The sequence below is a fragment of the Suricata suricatta genome, chromosome 10 (assembly GCF_006229205.1).
Source record: "Suricata suricatta isolate VVHF042 chromosome 10, meerkat_22Aug2017_6uvM2_HiC, whole genome shotgun sequence".
NCBI classification, from domain to species: domain Eukaryota; kingdom Metazoa; phylum Chordata; class Mammalia; order Carnivora; family Herpestidae; genus Suricata; species Suricata suricatta.
Window position 1 is genome coordinate 7,047,643 of NC_043709.1, and position 21,620 is coordinate 7,069,262.

The following is a 21,620-nucleotide window of genomic DNA, read 5'->3' on the forward strand; positions in this document are numbered from 1 at the left end:
CGTGGGTTTGAGCCCTGCATCAGGCTCTGTGCCAACTGCTAGCTCAGAACCTGGAGCCTGCTTTGGATTCTGTGCCCCCCTTCCTCTCTGACTCTCCCCTGCTCTCACTGATTCTCTCTGTCTCTCAAAAATAAGTAAGAGGCATAAAAAAATAAAACGTAAATGTCTGTCCTTATGCTTCTACTGTCGTCTTGATGACTTGAGATTTATAGTTATTTTTTATTAAAATTTTTTATGGTGAAAAAATTTAGATTTGGCCAGCTGGACTCCGTTTAGATGATCCCAATTTTATTGGCAACATCCAAAGTATCCTAGTCAGGAGCCAGTCGAACATATGCCATCTTCTATCAGGTCTCATCAGGGTGTCAACCTTGGCCACATCAGGGTCCTGGAGCTTCTTCACAGCCTGTTTGATGTGCTGCTTGTTGGCCTTGACATCCGCAATGAACACAAGTGTGTTGTTGTCTTCTGTTTTCTTCATGGCTGACTCTGTAGTCAAGGGGGAACGGATGATGGCATAGTGGTCAAGCTGGTTTCTCCTAGGGGGGCTCTCCTGAGGGTATTTGGGCTGCCCTAGGAGACGCAGTGTCTGGGGCCATCGGAGTGTAGATGACGTGTGGATCTTCTTTTTTTGTTTTAGTTTATTTTTAATGATCTCTGCACCCAATGTGTGGCTTGAACTTAAAACCTCAAGATCAGGAGTTGCATGCTCTTCTGATTGAGCCAGACAAGAGTCCTGGATCATTTTCATCATCATCATCATCTTTTTTTTTTTTTTTTTTTTTGACTGTGGACGCCACTTTCTTGGGCTTCAAAGCCTTTGCTTTGGTTTCAGCTTTGGGAGGAGGGGCAGATGCTTCCTTCTTTTGCCTTCAGCGCGGTCTTTGTGAAATGTAGATTTGTAGTTTAAATTTGCAATTTGGAAGTATGAGTCCTCCAAATTTACACTTCTTTTTCAAGATTGTTTTGGCTATTTGGCTCCTTTGTATTTCCATATACATTGTAGGATTAGCATCTCAATTTCTGCCAAAAAAAAAGCAAGAAAGCAAGAAAAAAAAAGGCAGTAGATATGTTGGCATGAGTTGCATCGGATCTCTAGATGGATTTGGAGTGTACCCTTTCTTCCACATTTGTGAGGTCTTCTTCCCAGTCTTCTGATCCATGAAGAATGTGTTTTTCTTTCTTTCATCTCATTCAGTGGTTTTTCAGTTCTCAGTGCACAGTTCTCACACCTCTTCTGTTAACTTTATTCTTGCACATTTTATCACCTCTGATGCCGGCCTGTGTGCTCTTTGACCAGGGCGACCCTGTCATGAATCTAACCTTCCAGGACACCGACCGTCTCCTTGTAGAGACCTGGGGACCTGACCTTCCCCTCATGAGTCCTCGTTCCCTGCAACACCTGCGGCCCCCTCCCCCACCTCCCAGACCAAGATTAGTCTGTATGTTGCGCTTGCTTGGAACGGGTGCCCTGTGTCCTGTGTAACTTGATGCCATCACCAGGGCTTCTCCATAGTAAAGGAGATGAAGGATATGGAGTAGAGAGGCTTTGGAGCCCAGAGACCTTTGACTCTGGGAAGCCATTTACTGGCTGCGTGACCTTAAGCGAGTTGTCACTTTTTGTTTGTTGGTTGAGGCTGTTTGTGAGCAAGGTAAACAGAAGCACCTGGAACACTGCTCACCCCCATTGGGTCCGTTTCCTGGACTGATGTGTCATGAACAGCCCAGACGGAGACTTCTGCTTTCCCGTTTTCATGGCGAGAAGAGTCAAAACCAGAAACACTGAAATCGGCTTCTTGTATCCCTGATTCATCCGGACCTACCCCCTCCCTCACACTGCCTCTGGCCTCGGCAAGGACAGCTTTTCCCCCTCCGCATTTATTTCTGCCCCCACGTCCTCTTTACAACATTGGAGGGAAAATGATTGAACACTTCGACCTAGCTGTCTTTTGCTGAAGAGGCTAGTATTTACTGCTTGGAAATAGGTTAGAATTCTGAGTATTTCTCTTTTGGGGGGTCTGATTAATCCTGGGCCCCTAGAACGAGGGAGAAAATGGGGGGAGTCTTTCTGTGGCAAGTGTCCACCTCTTCTGTAATCTGGTGTCAAGTGGACCTTGAAGCTGTTTTTCCAGTAGGGCCTGATTCCTTTCTCTCCTCACTCCTCTCCTACTTTTTCCATCTTCTCTCCAAGATTACTTTTTATATTTTAGGATATATGTTATGTGTGTATCATAAACTACACCACCACACAGGGGCTCAGACTCGGGACCTTGGCACCAAGAGGTGCATGCTCTGCCGACCGAACCAGCCAGGCAAGGCGCCCCTCCAAGATCCATGTTAAATACTCTCCTTCCCAGAGACTTTCCCGTCAGGTTTCCCCGACCTGCACCTGTTCCTTGCTTGTGCCCTTGACACTTTGTACTTTTATCTCCCTTAAGCATCCTTCTTCTTGCAGGGCTGCGTCCTGTCTCATGTGCCACCCTGCCCTGCACACAACGTAGCTGCTCCAGGTGGATCTGTTGGACCACTGACTCAAGGCAGGTAGGTGCTCGACACATTTTCTGGAGTGGTCTCTGCTTAATGCTCAGTGTGCAAGCTCATCTCGCATTAAGATACTGGTTATTTTTGTTGAGACAACACAAAATAGGACAAATAGGTGGTTAAGCTACTCGAAGATCTTAGCCCTCACTGAAGCTCTACAACAAAAACAAGGCCCTCTCAAGGTCGCCAAAGCAGCGGATGGTATTCTTTTTAAGTTTCGAATATTCAGTTGGGGACCAGTAACCTTTTTAAACACCTAGCACAACACTGGACGCGTTATATAATCTCTTAGGTTTCCCGATTTTATTTCCATTTTCCTTCCTCACATCCTCAGCCCCTGCCCCTTGCATGGGCTTCTTGGTCACAGGTAGCAAAACCCAAATGTAACGGGGGACAGGAACTCATGTTGCCATAGCCTCAAGTGCTGCTTTTTCAAGGAGTTACTTTGGACGGAGACAGGTATGACCCCTCTGAGGTGCTCACTCTTACCCCTGTAGGAAGGTCCTGGGTCAAGCTGTGAAAGGCTAATATCAATGAAAACGGTGAAATGGACATTTAGCAGGTACTTGGGTTTTCCCCTGTACTTTGGATAAATTTACCAAAATCTATTTGTGAATTCACTTTATGTAATAGTGTAGGAAGGCTGCAAGCTCGTGCTTTTGTTTTTTCCTCTGAATCCTGTGTTATCAGACGCTTGAATCAAACCGACGTGAGCTAAGCAAAGATGTGACGGCAAGAAGTGAAAGCAGGTCAGGTGTCTGTCTCACACAGTTTATTTAACAATAGGTAATAAGAAATCAAATTTAACAGTCTATACAGTGATCCAAAGTTCATATTTATAAGTAATCAACTTTAATTGCATGATTTACAACAGTTGAGGGTTTTTGCTTTCTATTTTCAAGTTTTACAGAAAGTGTGTGTATGTGTGTGTGTGTGGGGGGGGTGGGGGCAGGGTAAGGAGGAAGAAAGCAAGCAAAGAAGAAACCCCAGGGATATTTTGCATGTTAAAATCACCCCGCTGGAATCGTTTCTTACCCTCTTTTTAATTTTTTCCTGTTAGATGTAAAAATAACGAAAAAAATTCTTTCAAGAAACAGAACCACAATATATAATACATCAATTTGGCAGCTGCCCCTGTATATTTTGAAAAAGTCATTTTTCTCTCTACATGTACAAATTATTTTAATACTTGAAGTTTTTACGCTCAGACTTACGGAATAGAAAATTTCTGGAGCACAAAAGTTGACTTGAGGGAAGGAAAGGAGTTGTGTTTTTTTTTTGTTTTTTTTTTTTTTTTTTTTACATTTTTAAAAGAATGAACATCTTTGCACCCAGAGAAAAAAAATTGGTATTTTAATATATATTTATATATATTTATATATATATAGAATGTAATTTTAAAGTAACATTAACCCCTTTTGTCCTCTGGTTTAGAAATGTTCTAACTCTTCCATAAAGTGAGGAAAATAGGGAAAAATGTCAACCATCTGCACCAGTAAATAATAACTATTAATATTACATATTTTCATTAATTTAAAAAAAATAATAAAACCTATTGGAGGTGCAAGGCAGGAGCCCGCGGCGGCGCCACAGGCCTCGGCCCCTCCCAGTGCACACTGGGCCACACACACGGGGAGGCCGGCGGCGACCGGCCGTAACAAAAATAGATTCTCTGTATTCTCTCATCCCTCAGGTTCGTCTCGCATGTTTGCTTTAAACCACAAACAGCTACTGCACAGTTCTCGTGTGTTCCACGGAAAATTGTCTTTTAGGCTAAGAAAGATTCAAAAAAATTGTTTTCAGTACAAAACGTCTTGTTAAGAGAAAATAATTTTTTTGCTCCCAAAATACTACAAGGTGTCTCTAGTGTATGTCTAGTGTACTCTGTGAGAGGTCTGAATTCAAGTCGGAGTTATCGGCGCCCAGCCCCAGGTCCGTGGCGCTCGCACCGTGGAGGTTTGCCACGCCTGGGTTGCCAGCGAGCTGAGAGAGCACCGAGCTCTGGTCCGGGCTGGCAAAATGCCCTTGTTCCATGGGGGTGGCCTGGGCAGCCACCAGCCCGGGGTGCGGAGAACTGGTCTGTGGGGAGACGTGGTGCGGAGAAGGCTGAGGCTGCATCCTCGGGGAGGGGCTGGAGTGGGGGGGCTGGGACTGCGGCCGTGGAGAGGGGACGGGCTGGGGAGAGCGCACTTGATTGGAGAGAGAAGGGATCTGCTGGCCTTGGAGGTGTGGGGACTGCGCCTGGTTTGGGAGCATATGCTGCTGGGGACTCATGGGGTTGGGCTGAGCAGGGGACCCCATCTGTTGCTGGAGGAGCCGTTGCTGATAGGCCTGCAGACTGGCTCCTGCCTCGGCTCCCAAGGCCTGGGGGAGCTGGCCCATCTGTCCCATGTTCCCCGGCTGCATCTGCTGCATGTGATGCTGCATCCGCTGCGGCTGCGGCTGCGGCGGGGGGTAGCCGACGCCCTGTGGCTGCTGGAACTGGCTGTGGTTGGCCATCCCGGGGCCGATTCCAGGCCCTGCCCCCTGCTGCTGCTGCTGCTGCTGCTGCTGCATCATCTGCTGCCGTCTCAAGAGGTCTCGGAACTGCGAAGGCATGGCGTTGTGATTCATGTTCATTTGCTGAGCCTGGGGGCTCATCCCTCCCATGGGCGGCTGGAGCTGCTGTGGCGGCGGTGGCGGCGGGAGGCCGGCCCTCTGGACGCCTGCCTGCATGGGGTTCATGTTCGGCATGGCTGGATTAGAGTGGACCCCCTGCTGGCCCGGCATGGTAGGTGGCTGCAGCCCCGGCTGGGCCTGGGGCATGCCCGGCTGCCCAGGGAGGGGCTGTTGGTTAGAGTTGGCATACTTGGCAGCCCGCTGCTTGATGAACGCAGCCAACAGCTGGGGGTTGGCATGAAGGATACTAAGCACCTGTTGCTGCTGTAGGGGAGAGCTGGGAGACCTGAGAGTCCGCAGAAGGTTCTGTAAGGCTTGTTGAGACACAGTGCCCGGTTTGAGAGGGCTCACGCCCACCTGGCCCAGTCCTGGTTGGGGAGCCATATTCAAGGGCTGACCGTGCTGGGCCACCGACATCATGGCCGGCCTTGGCATCCCGGGCTGTAGTTGCTGGGGCTGAGGCAGGCCTCCTTGGGCCCACGGAGGCTGTTGCTGCATCCCTGCAGGCCCCATCCCTGCCTCCAAATGCCCACTGGGCCCTCTGGCCATGGGGGGTGGGTTCATACCCATGGGGGCCATCGGAGTCATCTGGGGCATCTGGTGCTGGATCGGCCTTTGAAAAATTTGCACGTGGGCCATCTGGCGCTGCGTCTCCGCCGCCCTCTGAATCTGCATTGCCATTTCTACTGCTGCAGGTGGGGGCCCCGGAAGGGGTGGCTGAGCAGTCTGAGGAGGGGTCGGAGGGGTCACCTGGCCGGCCGCCTTGCCCTGGGAGACAGGGCCGGCAGCCTGAGTCCGGGGCAAATAGGGCGGCATGCTGTTGGGAGGGGTGGGCTGCGGCTGAGAGGGGGGCGGAGGCTGGGGCGTCTGCGGGGTGGCAGGCTGCTGGCCGGTGGGCGTGGTGGGCGCGGCGGGCGTCGGGGAGGGCAGGCCTTGCTGCTGGCCCACCACGCCGGTCCGCTGCATGCTGGCCATCCTCCTGCGGAGCATCTGGGCCTGCTGCAGCCGGTGCTGCAGCTGCTGCTGCCGGAGCTTTTGCTTGATGTTGAGGCAGAAGGGCACTGGGCACTTGTTCTCCTGGCAGTGCTTGGCGTGGTAGCAGCAGAGGGCGATGAGCTGCTTGCAGATGGGGCAGCCCCCGTTGGTCTTGCGCTTGCAGCCCTTGGTGTGCTGCACCACCCGCTTCATCTTCTGGCAGGATGGCAGCGAGCAGTTGGCGTTGCGGCACTGGCAGGCGTGCACCAGGGACTGGATGCAGCGCTGGATGCTCAGGCGGCGGGAGTCCCCCGGGCTCTGGGTGGCCGCGGCCTGCTGGCTGCTGCTCTCGTCGTCCAAGCCGAGACCCAGTTTCTCCATTTTGTGGTCATGGTTCTTAGTGTTATAGCAGGTGATGCACAAATCGTAGTCCTGAGGGAGAAACAGACACAGTCAACTCTCCAAGATCAGTCACTCAAAAACGCTGTGTGTATTCTGCCGGGGCCCCAGAGCCCCCTTTCTGAGAAAGACTCTTCAGCTCTACCGCGGAAGTCTGCGAGCAGGCCCGTCCCAACTCTGTGCTACTTCTCACCCCTGGCACGGAGCGCAGGCCTGTGCGATAGCAGCTGGTGCCGCCTCTCGTGAACCCAGAGTGCCCCCCGCCCCCGCCCCCAGGGCCTACCTCGCACACGGTGCAGTGCCAGCGCGTCTCCACGTGGTGCTTGCACTCGTTGCACGTGTAGACGAAGCGGTCCTGGCTCTGGGTGTGCAGCTCCACCAGCATGCACATGGTGGACCACTGGGCTCTGCGGAGTGAGGAGAACTCCAGGTGCTTGTCCCTCGCGAGGGTCAGGAAGGCGTCCCGTCCGTCCATCAGATCGCAGGGGATGAGGGGGTCAGGGTCAACGATGGGAGGCAGGGAGTTGGCGGCAGGGCCGGCGATGAGACGGATCACGAAGAAGACCTGTGGAACAGACCTCTTCAGTCTGACTCTGGAACAAGAGCGCTGCTCGGCGCCGGGTCACGGGCGGCCAACAGCCGAGTTGAGCCGAATGCCTGTGACCCTGGAGAAGCTACAACCACACGAGGCCCCACGACACACCGCGTGCTTCCTCCTGCTCACAAACCTCTCATCTCGTCTCTGAGAACGACTACAAAGTATCTAAAATCGACATCTTGTTTGTCACCTTCTCATTAAAGGGGATCCCTTCAAAACAAGAAGGGTCTGGGGCAGGCACAGCGCACGTAAGGAGCATGTTTTGCCCCAAAATGGTCTTCTGTAAGACGTAATCCACGGTGAACCTGAATCTAATCAAGAGGAACCAAGTCAGACAAATCCAAATTAAGGGACATTGTACAAAACAATTTTTGGCCTTGACTTACAACAAAATAGCCACGTTACGAAAGAAAAGAAAGCCAGGGGCCGAGACGTGGCAACTCAACCTGCCACACAGTCCGTAGCGGGAACAGACGTCAGGTCTCCTGTGCGGGGAGCTGCAGGGGTTACGCAGGGGAGCTCCTGTTTCTTAGCTCGGACGGGGCAGCGAGAAGATGCAGAAAACATGAACTCGTGAAACTAAGTGAGGCATAGGGAAGGGGGTCCGCTATGCGACTCTCCACAAGTTCAAAATGTTAGAAAGTTGTTGAGGGTGGGAAAGGATTTTAAAAAAAAAAAAAAGGCAGCGAAACCATCTTAGTTCTTGCTGCAGAAACAGCAAAATTCTTGTTCATTAAATTCTGAAAGTTCACAACCTCCATGAACTCCCGGTACCATTCGTGTAAAGGCTGCAACAGGAAGCTGACACTGCAGGTCTCTCTTACATTAACTAGTCTCTGAAAAATGTAAAACGGTACCGTCAAGAGATCAGGGGCTTGTGAGCACCTGCGGCGCTGGCCACTCACTAGGAGACCGGCACACCGGCAGTGACACTTGTAACACACTTGGGTGGCGATGTTTGCATAAAACAGGAGCTTTAAGGCACATTTCCAGAAACAGGACATACAGCGAGAGAGCACACTGAGTAGACAAACATCAGACGCCAAAAAGTTAAAAGCATCAAAGGAGAACCGTGACGTGTGCTAGACCTTGTAATACTGAGGCTCAAAGGAAGCATTCATAAAGCAGGAAGAGCATTTTGAAAATGTGATGCACGGGAAAGCATCGAATCTGGCAAGTGGGGAATGCCAATAACAAATCCCTCAAAACAGAGGCAAATAGTGACTCCCTTGGAAATCTTTACTATGGCCAACCCTCTAATAATGATCATGATTATTTCCACTCCATGTTAGCCTCTAGCTACGACAACAAATTTAACCCAAGTTGACGACCTCAGACTCTTAATTCCCAACAGGTGTCGACTACTTACATCTTTACACTAAGCATAGTTATAGATCATATTCACAATTTTAAGTTAAACCTATGACAACGTACTCTGTCTTTCCCAACCATTCCGTTATGCTGTAGTCTTGTGACATGAAATACTGCTTGAAATAGTAACTATTAATTGCTGATCATATCAAATGAGGCATCCACTAGAACTCAGAAGTCCTGATGATTACAAAGTAGGAGTTGGACAGAGAGTGCCTGGGGGGCTCAATCGTCCGACTTCAGCCTAGGTCATGATCTCAGGGTTCCTGAATTCGAGTCCCGTGCTGGGCTCACTGCTGTCATCACAGAGCCTGCTTTAGAACCTCTACCTCTTCCCTCTCTCCGCCCCAAACAAACAAAAAACACAACCAGACTTGGACAGACTATGCTTATGCTTTTAACATTTGAGGCACAATCCAAAGCCATCAAGATTTCTAACCCATCAAAGCACCCATATCACGTCCTGTTCTTACCTCCTGTTCTAAGCTGGTCTCTTTTCCTCCATCTTACTCCTCGAGGATTTCTTCCTTCTGAGTATCAAATGGTCTGTTGTGCTCATGTTAAATGCCAACCATGGTAGGCAGTGTTTCGGAACCCTTGCCCTGCTTCCCCCACCCCAAATGGCCACACCTTACCTCTTTGTGTTTCTCCATCGTGGCATACAGCTTCTGCGAGAGGTCGTTGGACACATTGGGCATGCCTGGTTTCTTCTTGTTGCCCCTGCTGAGGCTGCTCTTGTTTTTGCTGGTTTTCTTATTATTTTTCTTTTTAGCATTTTTGCTGTCTCCCTTTGTCACCTGCAGGTTAGAGAGGACAAGAAAATGTCAACAGTTTTGATAAGAAGTGATTTGAATACTACTACTGATAGAAGGATCCTCCTTTTCATTGACACTGGAGATTCTAATTTACGACTACCAACTTTTTCACATACCCTCTTTTTTAAGCTGCTTTTTACAGTTAACTAAGGTTTATTAAGGGTTTTGTACGAATTTTCTCCCAGTGAAGAATCCCTATACTAAGATCCCTCAATAAGACAATGGCAGCCTTAGCGTTTTGACCAGAAAAGCCCCACACAGTTTGGAGACCCCACAGATCTACCCATCCTGTTCCAGAACCGAGGACAGGGAACAGGACTGGCAGTGTGGGATACTGAAGACGACACTGGATGTAGGGAGCCAAACACCTTGGCTTCATTTCCTTCCACTCACATTCTAGAATTTTATCAGCCTACTCTAAAAAAAATAAAACAAAACAGCCTGAAAAGACAATGAATTCAAACTACAAGGCTATGACGAGTTCAGCAGGCTACTTAAAGGGGGCTCTAGTAGTTCAGACCCAACGGTGACCATTCTAGCTACGCTACAGGGAAATGACTGACCAGGAAAAGCTCCTCAGATGATCCTCTGACAAAGCCAGGTTCTGTGTGGAGGACTGGCCAGCTCCGGCCCAGGCCTGTTTCCACATGGCTAAGAACGGTGTGTGCATTTATAGAGCAGTGTTTAAAAAAATGCCCCAAATATTCAGGATCTTTACAGGAAGTCCTTTGCACCCCCTGCTCTATATGGGTGATTTTTCTATCAGTTTTTCAGGGTTTCCTTCTTTCTGTTTTCCATTAGCGGAAATGCAATGATGCCACATTCCAGTCTGGGGGGGGGGCGGGGTTGATGTCTGAGGTTACAACGTCTTGACCAAGGAACTCGTTCACACCGCAGAGCTTTAAGACAGGTCAAAAGTTGAAGCCCACTCCTGATTACACACGAGAGTCAAGGCAGAAGCTGGAAAGGAAAATGCAAAGCCCTTACATCTGTGCTTTCGTTGCTGGTGTTTTCTTCTCTCTTTCTCTCTTCTTCCTCTTGTTCCAATTCCTTAATGCTCTCTTCCAGAACATTGGGCCAGAAATCACCCTCAAAGTATGGCAACTCCTTGGCACTTGTTAATCGATCTTCAGTAGCTTGTTTAAAAATATCCTGTGAAAACACCCAGGTACAAGAATTTTTTTTTTAAAGAAGCATTTATCATACAAAAACAGTCACAACAGACACAAGAAACATGAAAGATTAAAATGTCTTCTGAAAGAAAGGTGGCAAAGATTTTACACCTAAACCCAGGCCCGAGGAGACATTCGGTCATAAACCATGCCGTCTTCATCTGCCCGCGGGGACGGGGCCGCCCGCCCTTCTACCGAGCGGGAGGCTCCCTCAGTCCCAGCGAGGCCTTCGCTGCTCCTGAGAACATGGGGCGCTGCACCATGCGGAGTGCCCGCCTCACACTCGTCCCCACCCAGAGAACTGTGTCCAGAACGACCTGAACCACAAATGCTGGACAGGGCGTGGCCACAGACTGCTCAGAAAATATCCAGGTGGTGCTTTTCTGCCCAGGAGTGACCACAGATAAGAAACTTATCTCTTCAAGTTCTTATCAGCAGACGCTCTCTAATCATGAATGGCTAAGAAGAATAGATTTTTCACCACATCTTTGGAACAGAGATTTGTTGATCTAAGTCTCTTTTAAAACAGGTTTTCTTGCTTTCAAAAAGAGAGAACTAACAGACGATTTTTGTTAAGATAGCCGAATGGCAGAGTCCAGAGCAGCACGAGTAGTAAATTTCCAGTTCTGTCATCACCCCGCACTCCTGACCTTGTAGTCATGGACGATTCGCTCAGACACGGCTTTGTCAAGCATTTTTTTGTACCACTCCTGCAGTCGCTTGGGCTTGGGGATCTTCTGGTCAGGAGGATGGCAATGGAAGATATAGTCGTCTCCCTCGCTCGGGGGGCACGCCCAAATATGTCCTGTTGTATATCTAATGACACAAATAAAGGGAATATTCAAGAGAAAAACTGATCATCCATTCCAGAAAGAATACTCAAGGTGGAGTCAGCATTTTAAACAAGGAATACAAAGTGTGCAATCCAGCAGCAGACCAAAATTCAACCCATAGCACCTATAGCGGTCTCACATTAGAGACTGACCCTGGATCTAAAAATCCCAAATTTACATTTGACGACCAAACAAAAGTTACAATGCAAAGGATATGGATCCATTCCAACAAGAGAGCTAAACAAGATGCAAAACGTTAGGAGGAAGGTGGTGCATGTTCTAAAGCACATGTATACCTTGAAGGTAAGGGAACAGTCTCATCTGTGTATCTCCAGACCTTAGTCTGTTTCTGGTTCTGAAACCCAGGTTTCAGATGTCAACTGCAGTTTTAAGGTCCTGGCCTTAAATAAGTAACAATCGATCTTCAAATCAAACTACCCAACAGCTTAACTGAACTAAATAAAACCAATCTGGGACAAGTACCACTAGGGTCAAAATATCCCTGTCAGATTGATAACACTGAGAAGAGGGGGCAAAAAAATCAGATTAAAACCTAGTTTAAGCTAATTGTTTTTAAAAAATAGCATTTATCATGACGCCTGGGTGGTTGAGTTGGTTAAGTGTCCGACTCCGGCTCAGCTCATGACCTCCTGGTTCGTGAGTTCTAGCCCCGCACTGTTCTCTGTGCTGTGACTGCGGAGCCCGCCTCAGATCCTCAGTTTCTCTCTCTCTTTGCCCCTCCCTGTTTGTGCACTCTCTCTCAAAAATAAATGAACGTTAAAAAAAAAAAAGTAAAAAGTAAAAGTAGTATTTATCAATACACTTACCCTAATTTCTTGACATATTCTAAATATCCAATCAGGATTTCATGATAGACGGCCGTCCTTAAGCACTTGGGGCGGAAGAAGTGAACACTGTCGAGGTATGAGATGTAGACTCTCCTGTACCGAGTGGGGGAAAGAAACCAAGGCAGTCACAGGAGGCGCTCCTGCTGACGTGGCTAACGTTACACTTTCCCCCCTCTGGCTCCTTCCCACCTCATCCGTGGAGCACGCCAGCAGTCACAGCTGGTTAGGTAAACGCCGAGACTGCGAGCGCTCTGGGGAGCCCTGTGAGCCTCGGGCTCTCTTCTAGCCTCAGTGGCCAGGAGAGCCCGAGGCAGAGGGTATGAGGCGGTATTTGTGGATCCCATTTCTTCCGGCAGTATTCTTACTCAGGCCTTTATACTATTTTGGAACCAAGAAATTCAAAACCATATCCTAACTTTATTTGTGTGACATTCTTTCATATACCCCTCAGGCAAGGTACGTGCTGACACGCTCTAGATTGAAGCCCACTGCTTCCCACGTCCAGTGCGAGGCAGCCCTTCAAACCCCCCTCCTGATTACCGTGGCCACAGAAGTGTGGTGAGCAGTGAGAATCTGCATCTCCATCTCCAAACCAAGTCCCCCAGTCTCTTGCCCGTGATGCTTTCTGCCTCCCACCCACACCGGACGGCAGATGCGCCAGGCCCTACCTCTGGTTGGGTGGGGGGCAGTCAGAGCCGTACTCCTGCACGTGCATGCCAAAGAAGCACAAGTCCACGCCATCGATCTCTTCAAAGGCAAAGAGGGCTTTGGTTCGGTACGGGAAGGATTCTGCCATCTCTCCACTGTCTACGAACCTGCACAATTCGGATCGAGGGAAAAACCACAACACCTCATTCAGACGAGAATAGTCAGCAGGAACTGTGCATGCATTTGCAGCACCGTAAGAGGACAAGGGGGAAAACTGCTAGATACCTTGCTTTCATGCCTGGCTTGACTTCCACAGTTTTGTCAGAAGCATGGACTACCCGAACAGTGACCTCTCCCGATTCAGGGTGATTTTGTCGCCTAAGAAAATCATTCACACGATTCTCCAGAAAGGTGCCAAGCCTGGTAGATGGCAACCCTAGGAATGTAGATGTGAAAAGTTCAGCAGTAACCACAATGCAAATTTATTACTGTCAAGCCTTAGACTTTGATATATACTTTCAAATATAATTTCTGCTTTTTGAGTACAAATAGGATAACTTCTGTTAAAGGACAGCAACACTTTCATGGTCAATACTTGAAAATAACTTCTAAAACAATACGGACTATTCCATGAATTTGTGTATGGCCCGTGCACCCTTGATATGCAAATCTTCTCTGTATCATTCCAATTTTAGCATAGGTAGGGCAGGGATGGTAGCCAATACTTTTTAAATGTTCTCCCCCTTTAGTTGAAAAATTTCCAATCTCATAAGTTAAAACACAGAACATCCATATGCACTTCCCTTGACTGCAGTAATATTTAAAAATAACAATGGCTGGGTATTAGGAAAACCTTACAGGAATAAAAGCAACCTGTAAATCAGCAAAATACTGCGAAGGCATCTGCAGAATTAAATACTGTCATGAGATAATACCAACTGTATGAATCAATCTTTGATTACCACTCCCCAAGCCCCCAAGTGAGATAGGTCTAAAAGAAGCCCCAACTAATGGTATGGAGAAAATGAGGTAATGACTCATGGGATGGCAATTCTAGACAAATATTTCCGCATGTGGCACCTGTTAAGAAACGCTCCAAATATAAAAAAAATGTAGGAAAAAGGAAAACACTATCTGGGGCATCTGGGTGGCTCAGCTGGTTGAGCACCGGACTCTTAATTTTGGCTCAGGTCATGATCTCACAATTTGTGCAACTGAGCCCTGCGTCGGATTCCCCCTCTCCCTCTCTGCCTGTCCTCCCTGCCCCGAACTTGGAGGTGTCTCTCTCTCTCCCTCCAAGAAACATCAACGTTAACAAACAAAAAACCCCATATACCCTCCACATCATCTGTGCAGTTTTCCCCCTTAGGTCTAATGAATTTAAATATTTATCTAAACACTTAAATAATATCGTTGTCGTCGTCGTCGTCATCATCTTCATCATCATCTGCATTATCAGCGCAGAGCCTGATGCAGGGCTCAAATTCATGAACCATGAGATCATCACCTGAGTCCAAGTTGGAAGCTTAACTGACTGGGCCACCCAAGAGCCGCAGGCCTAATGAATTTTACATAACGGAGCACATTACTGTTTACCTTTAGGTAGACTACAGAAAAATTTTTGGGTTTTGGTTTTGACTCTGCTTAAATATTGTCAATAAGGTTGAATGAATAATTCATCTTGGAGGGTTTATTCTACCTACCCACCTAATCTATCTATCTATCTTTACTAAATAATCTCTACACTCTACATGGGGCTTGAACTCATGACCCAGAGATCAAGAGGCACATGCTTTTCCAAATGACCCAGCCAGGTTTCCCTTGAATGGTTATTTTTAACAATGCTTCAGTAAAGTATTGCCAAGCTTTACTTGTGAGAATGAAACTTACTTTTAGCAGAAAATTTATTTTCTTTCCTGGTTCGTGCGGATTTCTTTAAACAGCCATCACAGACGAATCTAAAATGTAAACCAAAACTTTGTTTACCCAGCTTATTTAAAGTAGCATATGCCACAAAATTTACCATATATATATATTGTACCAAGTTAAAATCTAAAAGACAACCTGAGAGAAATATTTCTAAATATGTAATGAGTTAATATAATTCATATAAAAAGAGCATTAAGAAAAAAAGCATAAAAAACCCTAATTGAAAAACACGCAGGAAACCATGAGGAAATGGGAAGGGCATATAAATTGGCTGACGTGTGAAAAGATGACGGATTACAGCCGAAAACAGGAATTTCGGTTTTGGCTAATCGCAGTGACAAAAGTCCAAATGTCTACTGGCACAAAGTTAAGTAAGTATACTTTGAGAGGAATACCAGTAGATTGATTGATTAATTATTTATTTAGTCTGTTTATTTATTTATTTATTTTTAAATAGGCTCCATGCCCAGTGTGGAGCCTGACGTGGGGCATGAACTCACAACCCTGAGATCAAGAGTCAGACACCTAACAGACTGAGCCACCCAGGAGTCCCAGTTTCAACAGATTTAGAAGGTACACTAATTACTAATTATTATGTCCCAATTACATATGGGTGTGTGCATAAGCAGAGTTTCTTACAAAAACCTGAGAACACACATGCGTTCATTGACCAGGTGACTGGTGTAAGCTGCAGCAATCACTGTGACTCTCTGACCTACGGTCACCTGCTCTGTAATTAAGGCGATCAGGAAAAAGGCAGATCTAAAGACAAGCCACATACACATCAAATGAGTGATTTTCCCTGTGTGTTATTTTCTAGAAATATGTTGATTAGCTGCGTCTTTCCTGTGATCCCCGAATCACCATCAACAAAGTTCAGAGCAGAGGGCAGTGCAGACTTCCCGTCTTTTTTTAAGCTTTTATTTATTAATTCAAGTAATCTCTATCTCTGTAGGGCTGGAACTCATGACTCTGAGATCAAGAGGCACATGCTCTTCTGACTGAGCCAGCCAGGCACCCCTAGATCCCATCTGAATGAATCACTTCAGGCATAGACACTCCCAACCTTCGAACAGAGCTGGGATCGACTCCATTCCTGGAGAGTAAAAGGAGACCCAGAGTAGTAAACAAGTGTCAGAATGTACAAAAATCCACTCACTGCTGAAAAAGTCTTAGATTATGTGCAGCTTGATTAAATGCATGGAGAATATTCAGAAACAGAACATGGGGCTCAAGAACACCCTGTAGCCTGGGATGCCTGGGTGGCTCAGTTGGTTAAGTGCCTGACTTAGGCTCAGGCCATGATCTCACAGTTTGTGGGTTTGAGCCCTACATCAGGCTCTGTGCTGATAGCTCAGAGCCTGGAGCCTGCTTCAGGGGTGTGTGTGTGTGTGTGTGTGTGTGTGTGTGTGTGTCTCTCTCTCTCTCTGACCCTCCCCTGCTTGTCTCTGACCCTCCCCTGCTTGTGCGGTCTTTCTCCGTCTCTCAAAAAAAAGAAAAGGAATAGCTTGTATATTGAAGTCTATATCTAATCATTTTTATGAAACTCTGTCTTCACTGGACAATAACCATGTACCTTACTGTCCAAAACGGGATGTTTTGTCCAACCCCTCAAAATATCAAATCCTAACCAGTGTCACCAGCTAGCCTATCATTTTCATCATGACATTTTCTCAGAGGCAACAACAGAGCTGCCCCTTGACCCCCTCCAGGTCTTCTAGTTTTCCTACCATTGCCAGTATACGTAGCATTCAAAATCGGGCAACTTTAATTGCTTCTAACACCTCTTTGCTAGTTTCCAGGTGCTAGAGATTTCTTATCTCTGATTTTTCAAAAACATTTACTTTTGATACAAACTTTTTTTACAAAAAAACTTTATAAACCACGAGTAAAGTTATTTGTATATGGATTAAAGCAATGCATGCAAATTAAAAGACCCATATTTTTGGATTCTAGCTTACTAAATGTTTTAAAAGTGGATTTTAATTATCTCTTCCCATTCCCATTGCAAAAACAAAAACTTGCTAAAATGCATGATGAAAAATAGCTCTAGAAAAAAAGACTGCCGTCTCACCCAGATGGCCAGATGATTTCATGATGAAGAACACAGATCTGATGCATCTTTCTTCCACACTCTGTACATTCAACAAACCTGGAAATGAAAAGCCAAAGAGTCAACGTTAAATCCCAAATTTTAACCAAATCAGAACCTCCCAACATTTCCCCTGATTTCTGAACAATTCAAAAGATAGCCAAAGATCACAAAAAAATCAATTAATAGTTCTTAAAAAGGTTTTAGTTTTTAAAACCTCTTTAATGTTAACAGGCAGGACAATTTAGTTACTAAATGTTTTATTTCTTAATTGTTTAGATTTTATTTTTAAGTAATCTCTACACCCAAACTCATAACCCTGAGATCAAGTTGCACGCTCTACCCAACTGAGCCAGATGGGTGCCCCTGAATGTGACCATTTTCAGCTGACTGTGGATAGGCAGTGTAAGTGAAAGCTCATTTCTGCTTAATCTTGCAAAGAAGTCTGACACCATCCTCCCCGTTCCAGGCGTGGCCAGAGTACTGGCACAGTCAGCACCCTGAATGGCCTCACTGCAAAGTACAGGAGCAGGACGCTGTCTGAAAATGCACTGGAAAACAGGGACAGAACACCTGACACTGAGCAGAGGTATGTTACAGCTTCACCTGGGCCCATAAAACACCAAACTATCAGTTGGATTTAGTGAAATGTAAACGAATATGGACTGTAAAGCAAACTCCCACTTTTCTGCTATCTGTGTTGCATGTACGTTATGTATATTTACCCTCAGGATACAGAACCATCTCACTGGCTCTGCAAACCAAGAAAATGAAAGGAAGAAGGAAAATCAAAGCGTACTGACTGTTCAAGGGAAACTACTTACAGTTCAGGATCCAGCGTGTCATTCTTCCTCTTGGAGAACTGTTCTTTATTTATTGTTCTAAGGAGAAAAGAGGGACACAATGAGAAAAAGTGGTATGGAAAAAAGGAGCAATCTGACCACTATTCTAACCAAAGGAACAAATCTTGTAAATGGATTATTTAAATCTTCTAAGAAAATACTGAGGACACACCCATTAAACAGGTATATTCTTGGCTCCCACAAAATGCACATCAACATAAAGGAATGCCTTTGTTTTTGGAAAGGAATTTATAGTAAATCTATTTCCCTGATATATGTATGCATGTATGTATTTATTTAGTTTATTTGGCTTGAACTCACAAACTGTGGTCTCATGACCGGAGACAGATCAAGAGTCGGATGCTTACCAACTCGGCCGGCCAGGCGCCCTCTTCTTTTCCTTTTTACATCCGGTCTACCACTTGTGATATTAGGTGTTTATACCCTTTTTTTTTTAAATGATTTTATTTTTAGGTAATTTCTACACCCAACCTGGGGCTTGAATTCATGACACTGAGATCGAGTCACAAGCTCCAGTGACTGAGGCAGCCAGGTGCTGCCAGTATTTCTATCATTTAATAGTTTAATGTTCCTAGACTGACTATGAAAGACAGTATATGTGGAAGGAGCTAAACCACTATTTAAAATTAGTACTCTAAAAATATATTAAAAAAATAAAATTAATGCTCTAGTCAAATTTTTATATTAATAAAAAAAATTTCAGTATTAAGAATATGTATATCAGGTTACTTATAGTTACCCAGAAAGGGTAATTTTAAGGGGTAAAAATTCCTTATTCATTTTAGAACTTCCACACGGCCTCCTATCCTAGAATTCAGTACACCACCTGGCTCCCAGCCTCACAAACACAGAACCTACCAGTCTATCCCTTCACCTACAATCAACTTCAGGAGGCCCGACTGTGCCTGCTGTCACTCCTCTTCACTAGTTACACTAGTAGGAAACACTGGGCACTACTCTCTAATGGCCAAAGCCCCTGTGACCCCAAGGCTGTCCTACGGAGCAGCAGCACAGAAAGAGCCGGGGGCCCGTCAACCATGCAGGCCCGCAGGCCCTGGCTGGGGGTCTCCATGCTCTTCAGCACAGACCGTCCTGTCCTAAGGTTTAGGACACAGGGAAGGCCTGCCTTTCCAGCATCAGGGAAACCTCGTTAAGAGCTGTCAGCCTAGCCAAGGGTCAGAAAACGTCCCTAAGGTTTCAGGGGAGCCGGCACCCACTCTCCAGACCAGCACCAGACTCTATCACACGGTATTTCAATAGTGACTGAAGGAAAAGTGCAACTTCAAGACTTAATTTGGAAAAACGAACCAGTTTTTTCTCAGAAGCTCTACTTTTACTAGTACTGTAACAATTCCATACTTTGTGAAATGTTTTGAACTCCACTTATTTATTACAGGTTAAACCAGGAATGAAGGAGCCCAAGAATATTAAAAGCACACCAAATAGTTCTTTCTTCCTAAAATAGTATATATGTGACACGCAGTGTCTAACTACATCTTTGTGATCAGAAGAACTATTTAACTAACTTAGCCTATGTCTGCAAATGTGTCTCAGCATTTAGCAAGAGCTTGTGAGACTGTGAGCGCCCAACCAGGTCTCTCTCATAAATGGCTAAGCCCCCAATGTTAAGTTATGTTCACGGTTGTAGTGATTTTGGTATTGGGAACCACGTGAAGGCCGTTACGGTAGTTATTTGTTCAATTCCCCTCAAACTTAAAACAGTTAACAATGAAGTTCTCTTCCACTACAGCCATAAAATATTTAGGGGACAGGCTGTTTCCTTATAAACAGATCTAAAATGACCCTCCAGTGTCGATATATTTCCTAGATTAGCGCTGACAGAACTCTCTGCTGTGATGGAAAAGTTCTGTGTGCTGACCAACATGGCAGTCACTAACCACAGATGTCTACTGAGCACTTGAAATGTGAATGTTACATTTTATTTCCTTTTGAATTAATTTGGATGTAAACAGCAAACTACGACTAATGGCTACCACGCTGGTGGTGTAACTAGACCACGTCAGGGCTCTGGCATAGTCACCTGACAACACACGAAGACAGCACTTGCCAAAATAATGCAGTTACTTACGTTTGAGGCTGGGAAGGGTCATCCCCCAAAGAAACGCTCTCCCCTTGGATTTCATTGAAACACTTCTCACAGAAATGATACCTGTCGGCAAGAAGGCCATACTGGGGTGAACTGTTCCGTTCACACAACACAGCCCAAGCCAAGCAACGAAGCCACCAATCACAGCAGGCCAAGGAGGGGGACGGGAGCAGAGAGCAGGTCGTCAACGGCGACAAGAACATTCAATGATGCAGATTTATGGGCCCCACAGTTTGGGTTTTTTTTGTTTTTGTTTTTGTTTTTTTTTTTGCAATCAAAGCCAAGTGCAGACAACGACAAGCATGAGGGAGAAAAAAAAAACACAAAACAAACGAAGAAATGAGGGATTGCAGGACAACAAAAAACATAAAAGCAAGACAAGACAACACAAAGCAGAAAGCCAAGGCAAAGCACAGATTAGCATTAAATATCTCAAATGGGATCACAAGTAGCAAATGATTACAGCAAATAAAACAAAAAAGTTTCACTTACACAGACCTACACCCTTTCATTTTAGTAATTAATGCTATTGATGCAAATAATCAAAAAGGGGAAGGATAAATACATTGGAGAGAGAAGAATTGCTAATCTATTACTGAAACAAAGCATTCACACTTCTCCCCATTTCCAATTAACAACAAAATAAGTAACAAAAAACTCACTACAAATACAAGACCAGAAAGCAATCATCTAAAAACATCCCTGGGTTGAAAAAAAGTACCCACAAAAATTTTTTCTGATCCCCAAGGAAGCCATTTAAGTTTTTAAAAAATTCTTTATTTTTCAATGAAAAACCTGCACAAGTGCTTAAATATGAATTTTAGCCATCAACTGACAAAGTTTAAAAAGGCAAAAAGAAAGGCAGCGGTGTGCCGGCACAGAGGATGACACGCTCCCTGGGCGCGTGATCATAAACAACGTCGACTGATGCCAAAACATTCAAACTGGTATGAAGGTCAAGACTGCCGGATGAGAAGAGCCGCGTGCCAGTTGGTAACTTCTTTTTTTTTTTTAAACGAAAGTGCTTATAACAACTTGAGGTTTTCTCCTGAGTATTAAGAGTGGAAAACTATGGATTCTAATGATTACAACAAAGCATTAGGAGAGCGCACATAACATTTTGTCAACAAAACAAGAAGTGTAAGTGGCGTTTTCAAAGCTGGAAATGCATCTGTAGCACACAAGTTCAGCAAACACCACCACGAGCCTGGCTTTACTAAAGGACGTTAACTGCCCGACCTTGTTACTGCCGTTTCCGAGCCCCAAGTAAACATTCTGTACAAGTTACACCGTGAGCTGATTAATGAACAGAAGAGACAGATCGTGGTTAAGATAGACCAGTGAATCCCATCTGTGGGATCACAGCCATTGTTTGGGCAGGAGAAAATAAGGCAGAGGTGCTTAATTTTTTAGAACTCTACTATCCACTGTCACATGCAGTCTTTTCAAGTCTGGTGCACGCCTATCTTTGGAGCTACCCCTTTTTACATGCTTAACAGCGGCAAAGCAGAAACTCTAAAATCCTCCGTTTTCAAATGCTCTGAGAGCAATTTACAGATAGGATGCACACAAAAACGAAGCATTTCCCAAATGGTACAGCTGGCTAACAAACTTCTGGTTAAAAGTTTCCGGATAGTTTTTGGGGAACGAAATAGCAGCAGTTTCATGGACAAGAAAACACTAACTGGTTCACAAACTTTCTCAGTTTGCCGCAGGCTGTGGGAAGCTGTGACCAGACCTGGGAAAGAGAAGTGGCGCTGGGGCGTGATCC

General features: G+C 45.8%; 1 protein-coding gene across 2 annotated transcripts in view; it reads right to left on the reverse strand.

Annotated features, from left to right (window-relative positions):
- Positions 1 to 3,877: 3,877 nt before the first annotated feature.
- EP300 (E1A binding protein p300) overlaps positions 3,878 to 21,620 on the reverse strand; it is a 77,138-nt gene continuing 59,395 nt past the window's right edge. For both annotated transcript variants that reach the window (XM_029955811.1, XM_029955810.1), the window contains 12 exons: positions 19,832 to 19,912; positions 17,704 to 17,760; positions 16,862 to 16,939; positions 14,749 to 14,816; positions 13,144 to 13,294; positions 12,879 to 13,025; positions 12,190 to 12,303; positions 11,180 to 11,345; positions 10,345 to 10,509; positions 9,178 to 9,339; positions 6,857 to 7,138; positions 3,878 to 6,606 (listed from right to left, as the gene is read on the reverse strand). In XM_029955811.1, the coding sequence (XP_029811671.1) occupies positions 4,405 to 6,606; positions 6,857 to 7,138; positions 9,178 to 9,339; positions 10,345 to 10,509; positions 11,180 to 11,345; positions 12,190 to 12,303; positions 12,879 to 13,025; positions 13,144 to 13,294; positions 14,749 to 14,816; positions 16,862 to 16,939; positions 17,704 to 17,760; positions 19,832 to 19,912 (3,673 nt within the window). In that variant the 3' untranslated portion in view covers positions 3,878 to 4,404. The remainder of the gene's footprint in view (positions 6,607 to 6,856; positions 7,139 to 9,177; positions 9,340 to 10,344; positions 10,510 to 11,179; positions 11,346 to 12,189; positions 12,304 to 12,878; positions 13,026 to 13,143; positions 13,295 to 14,748; positions 14,817 to 16,861; positions 16,940 to 17,703; positions 17,761 to 19,831; positions 19,913 to 21,620) is intronic.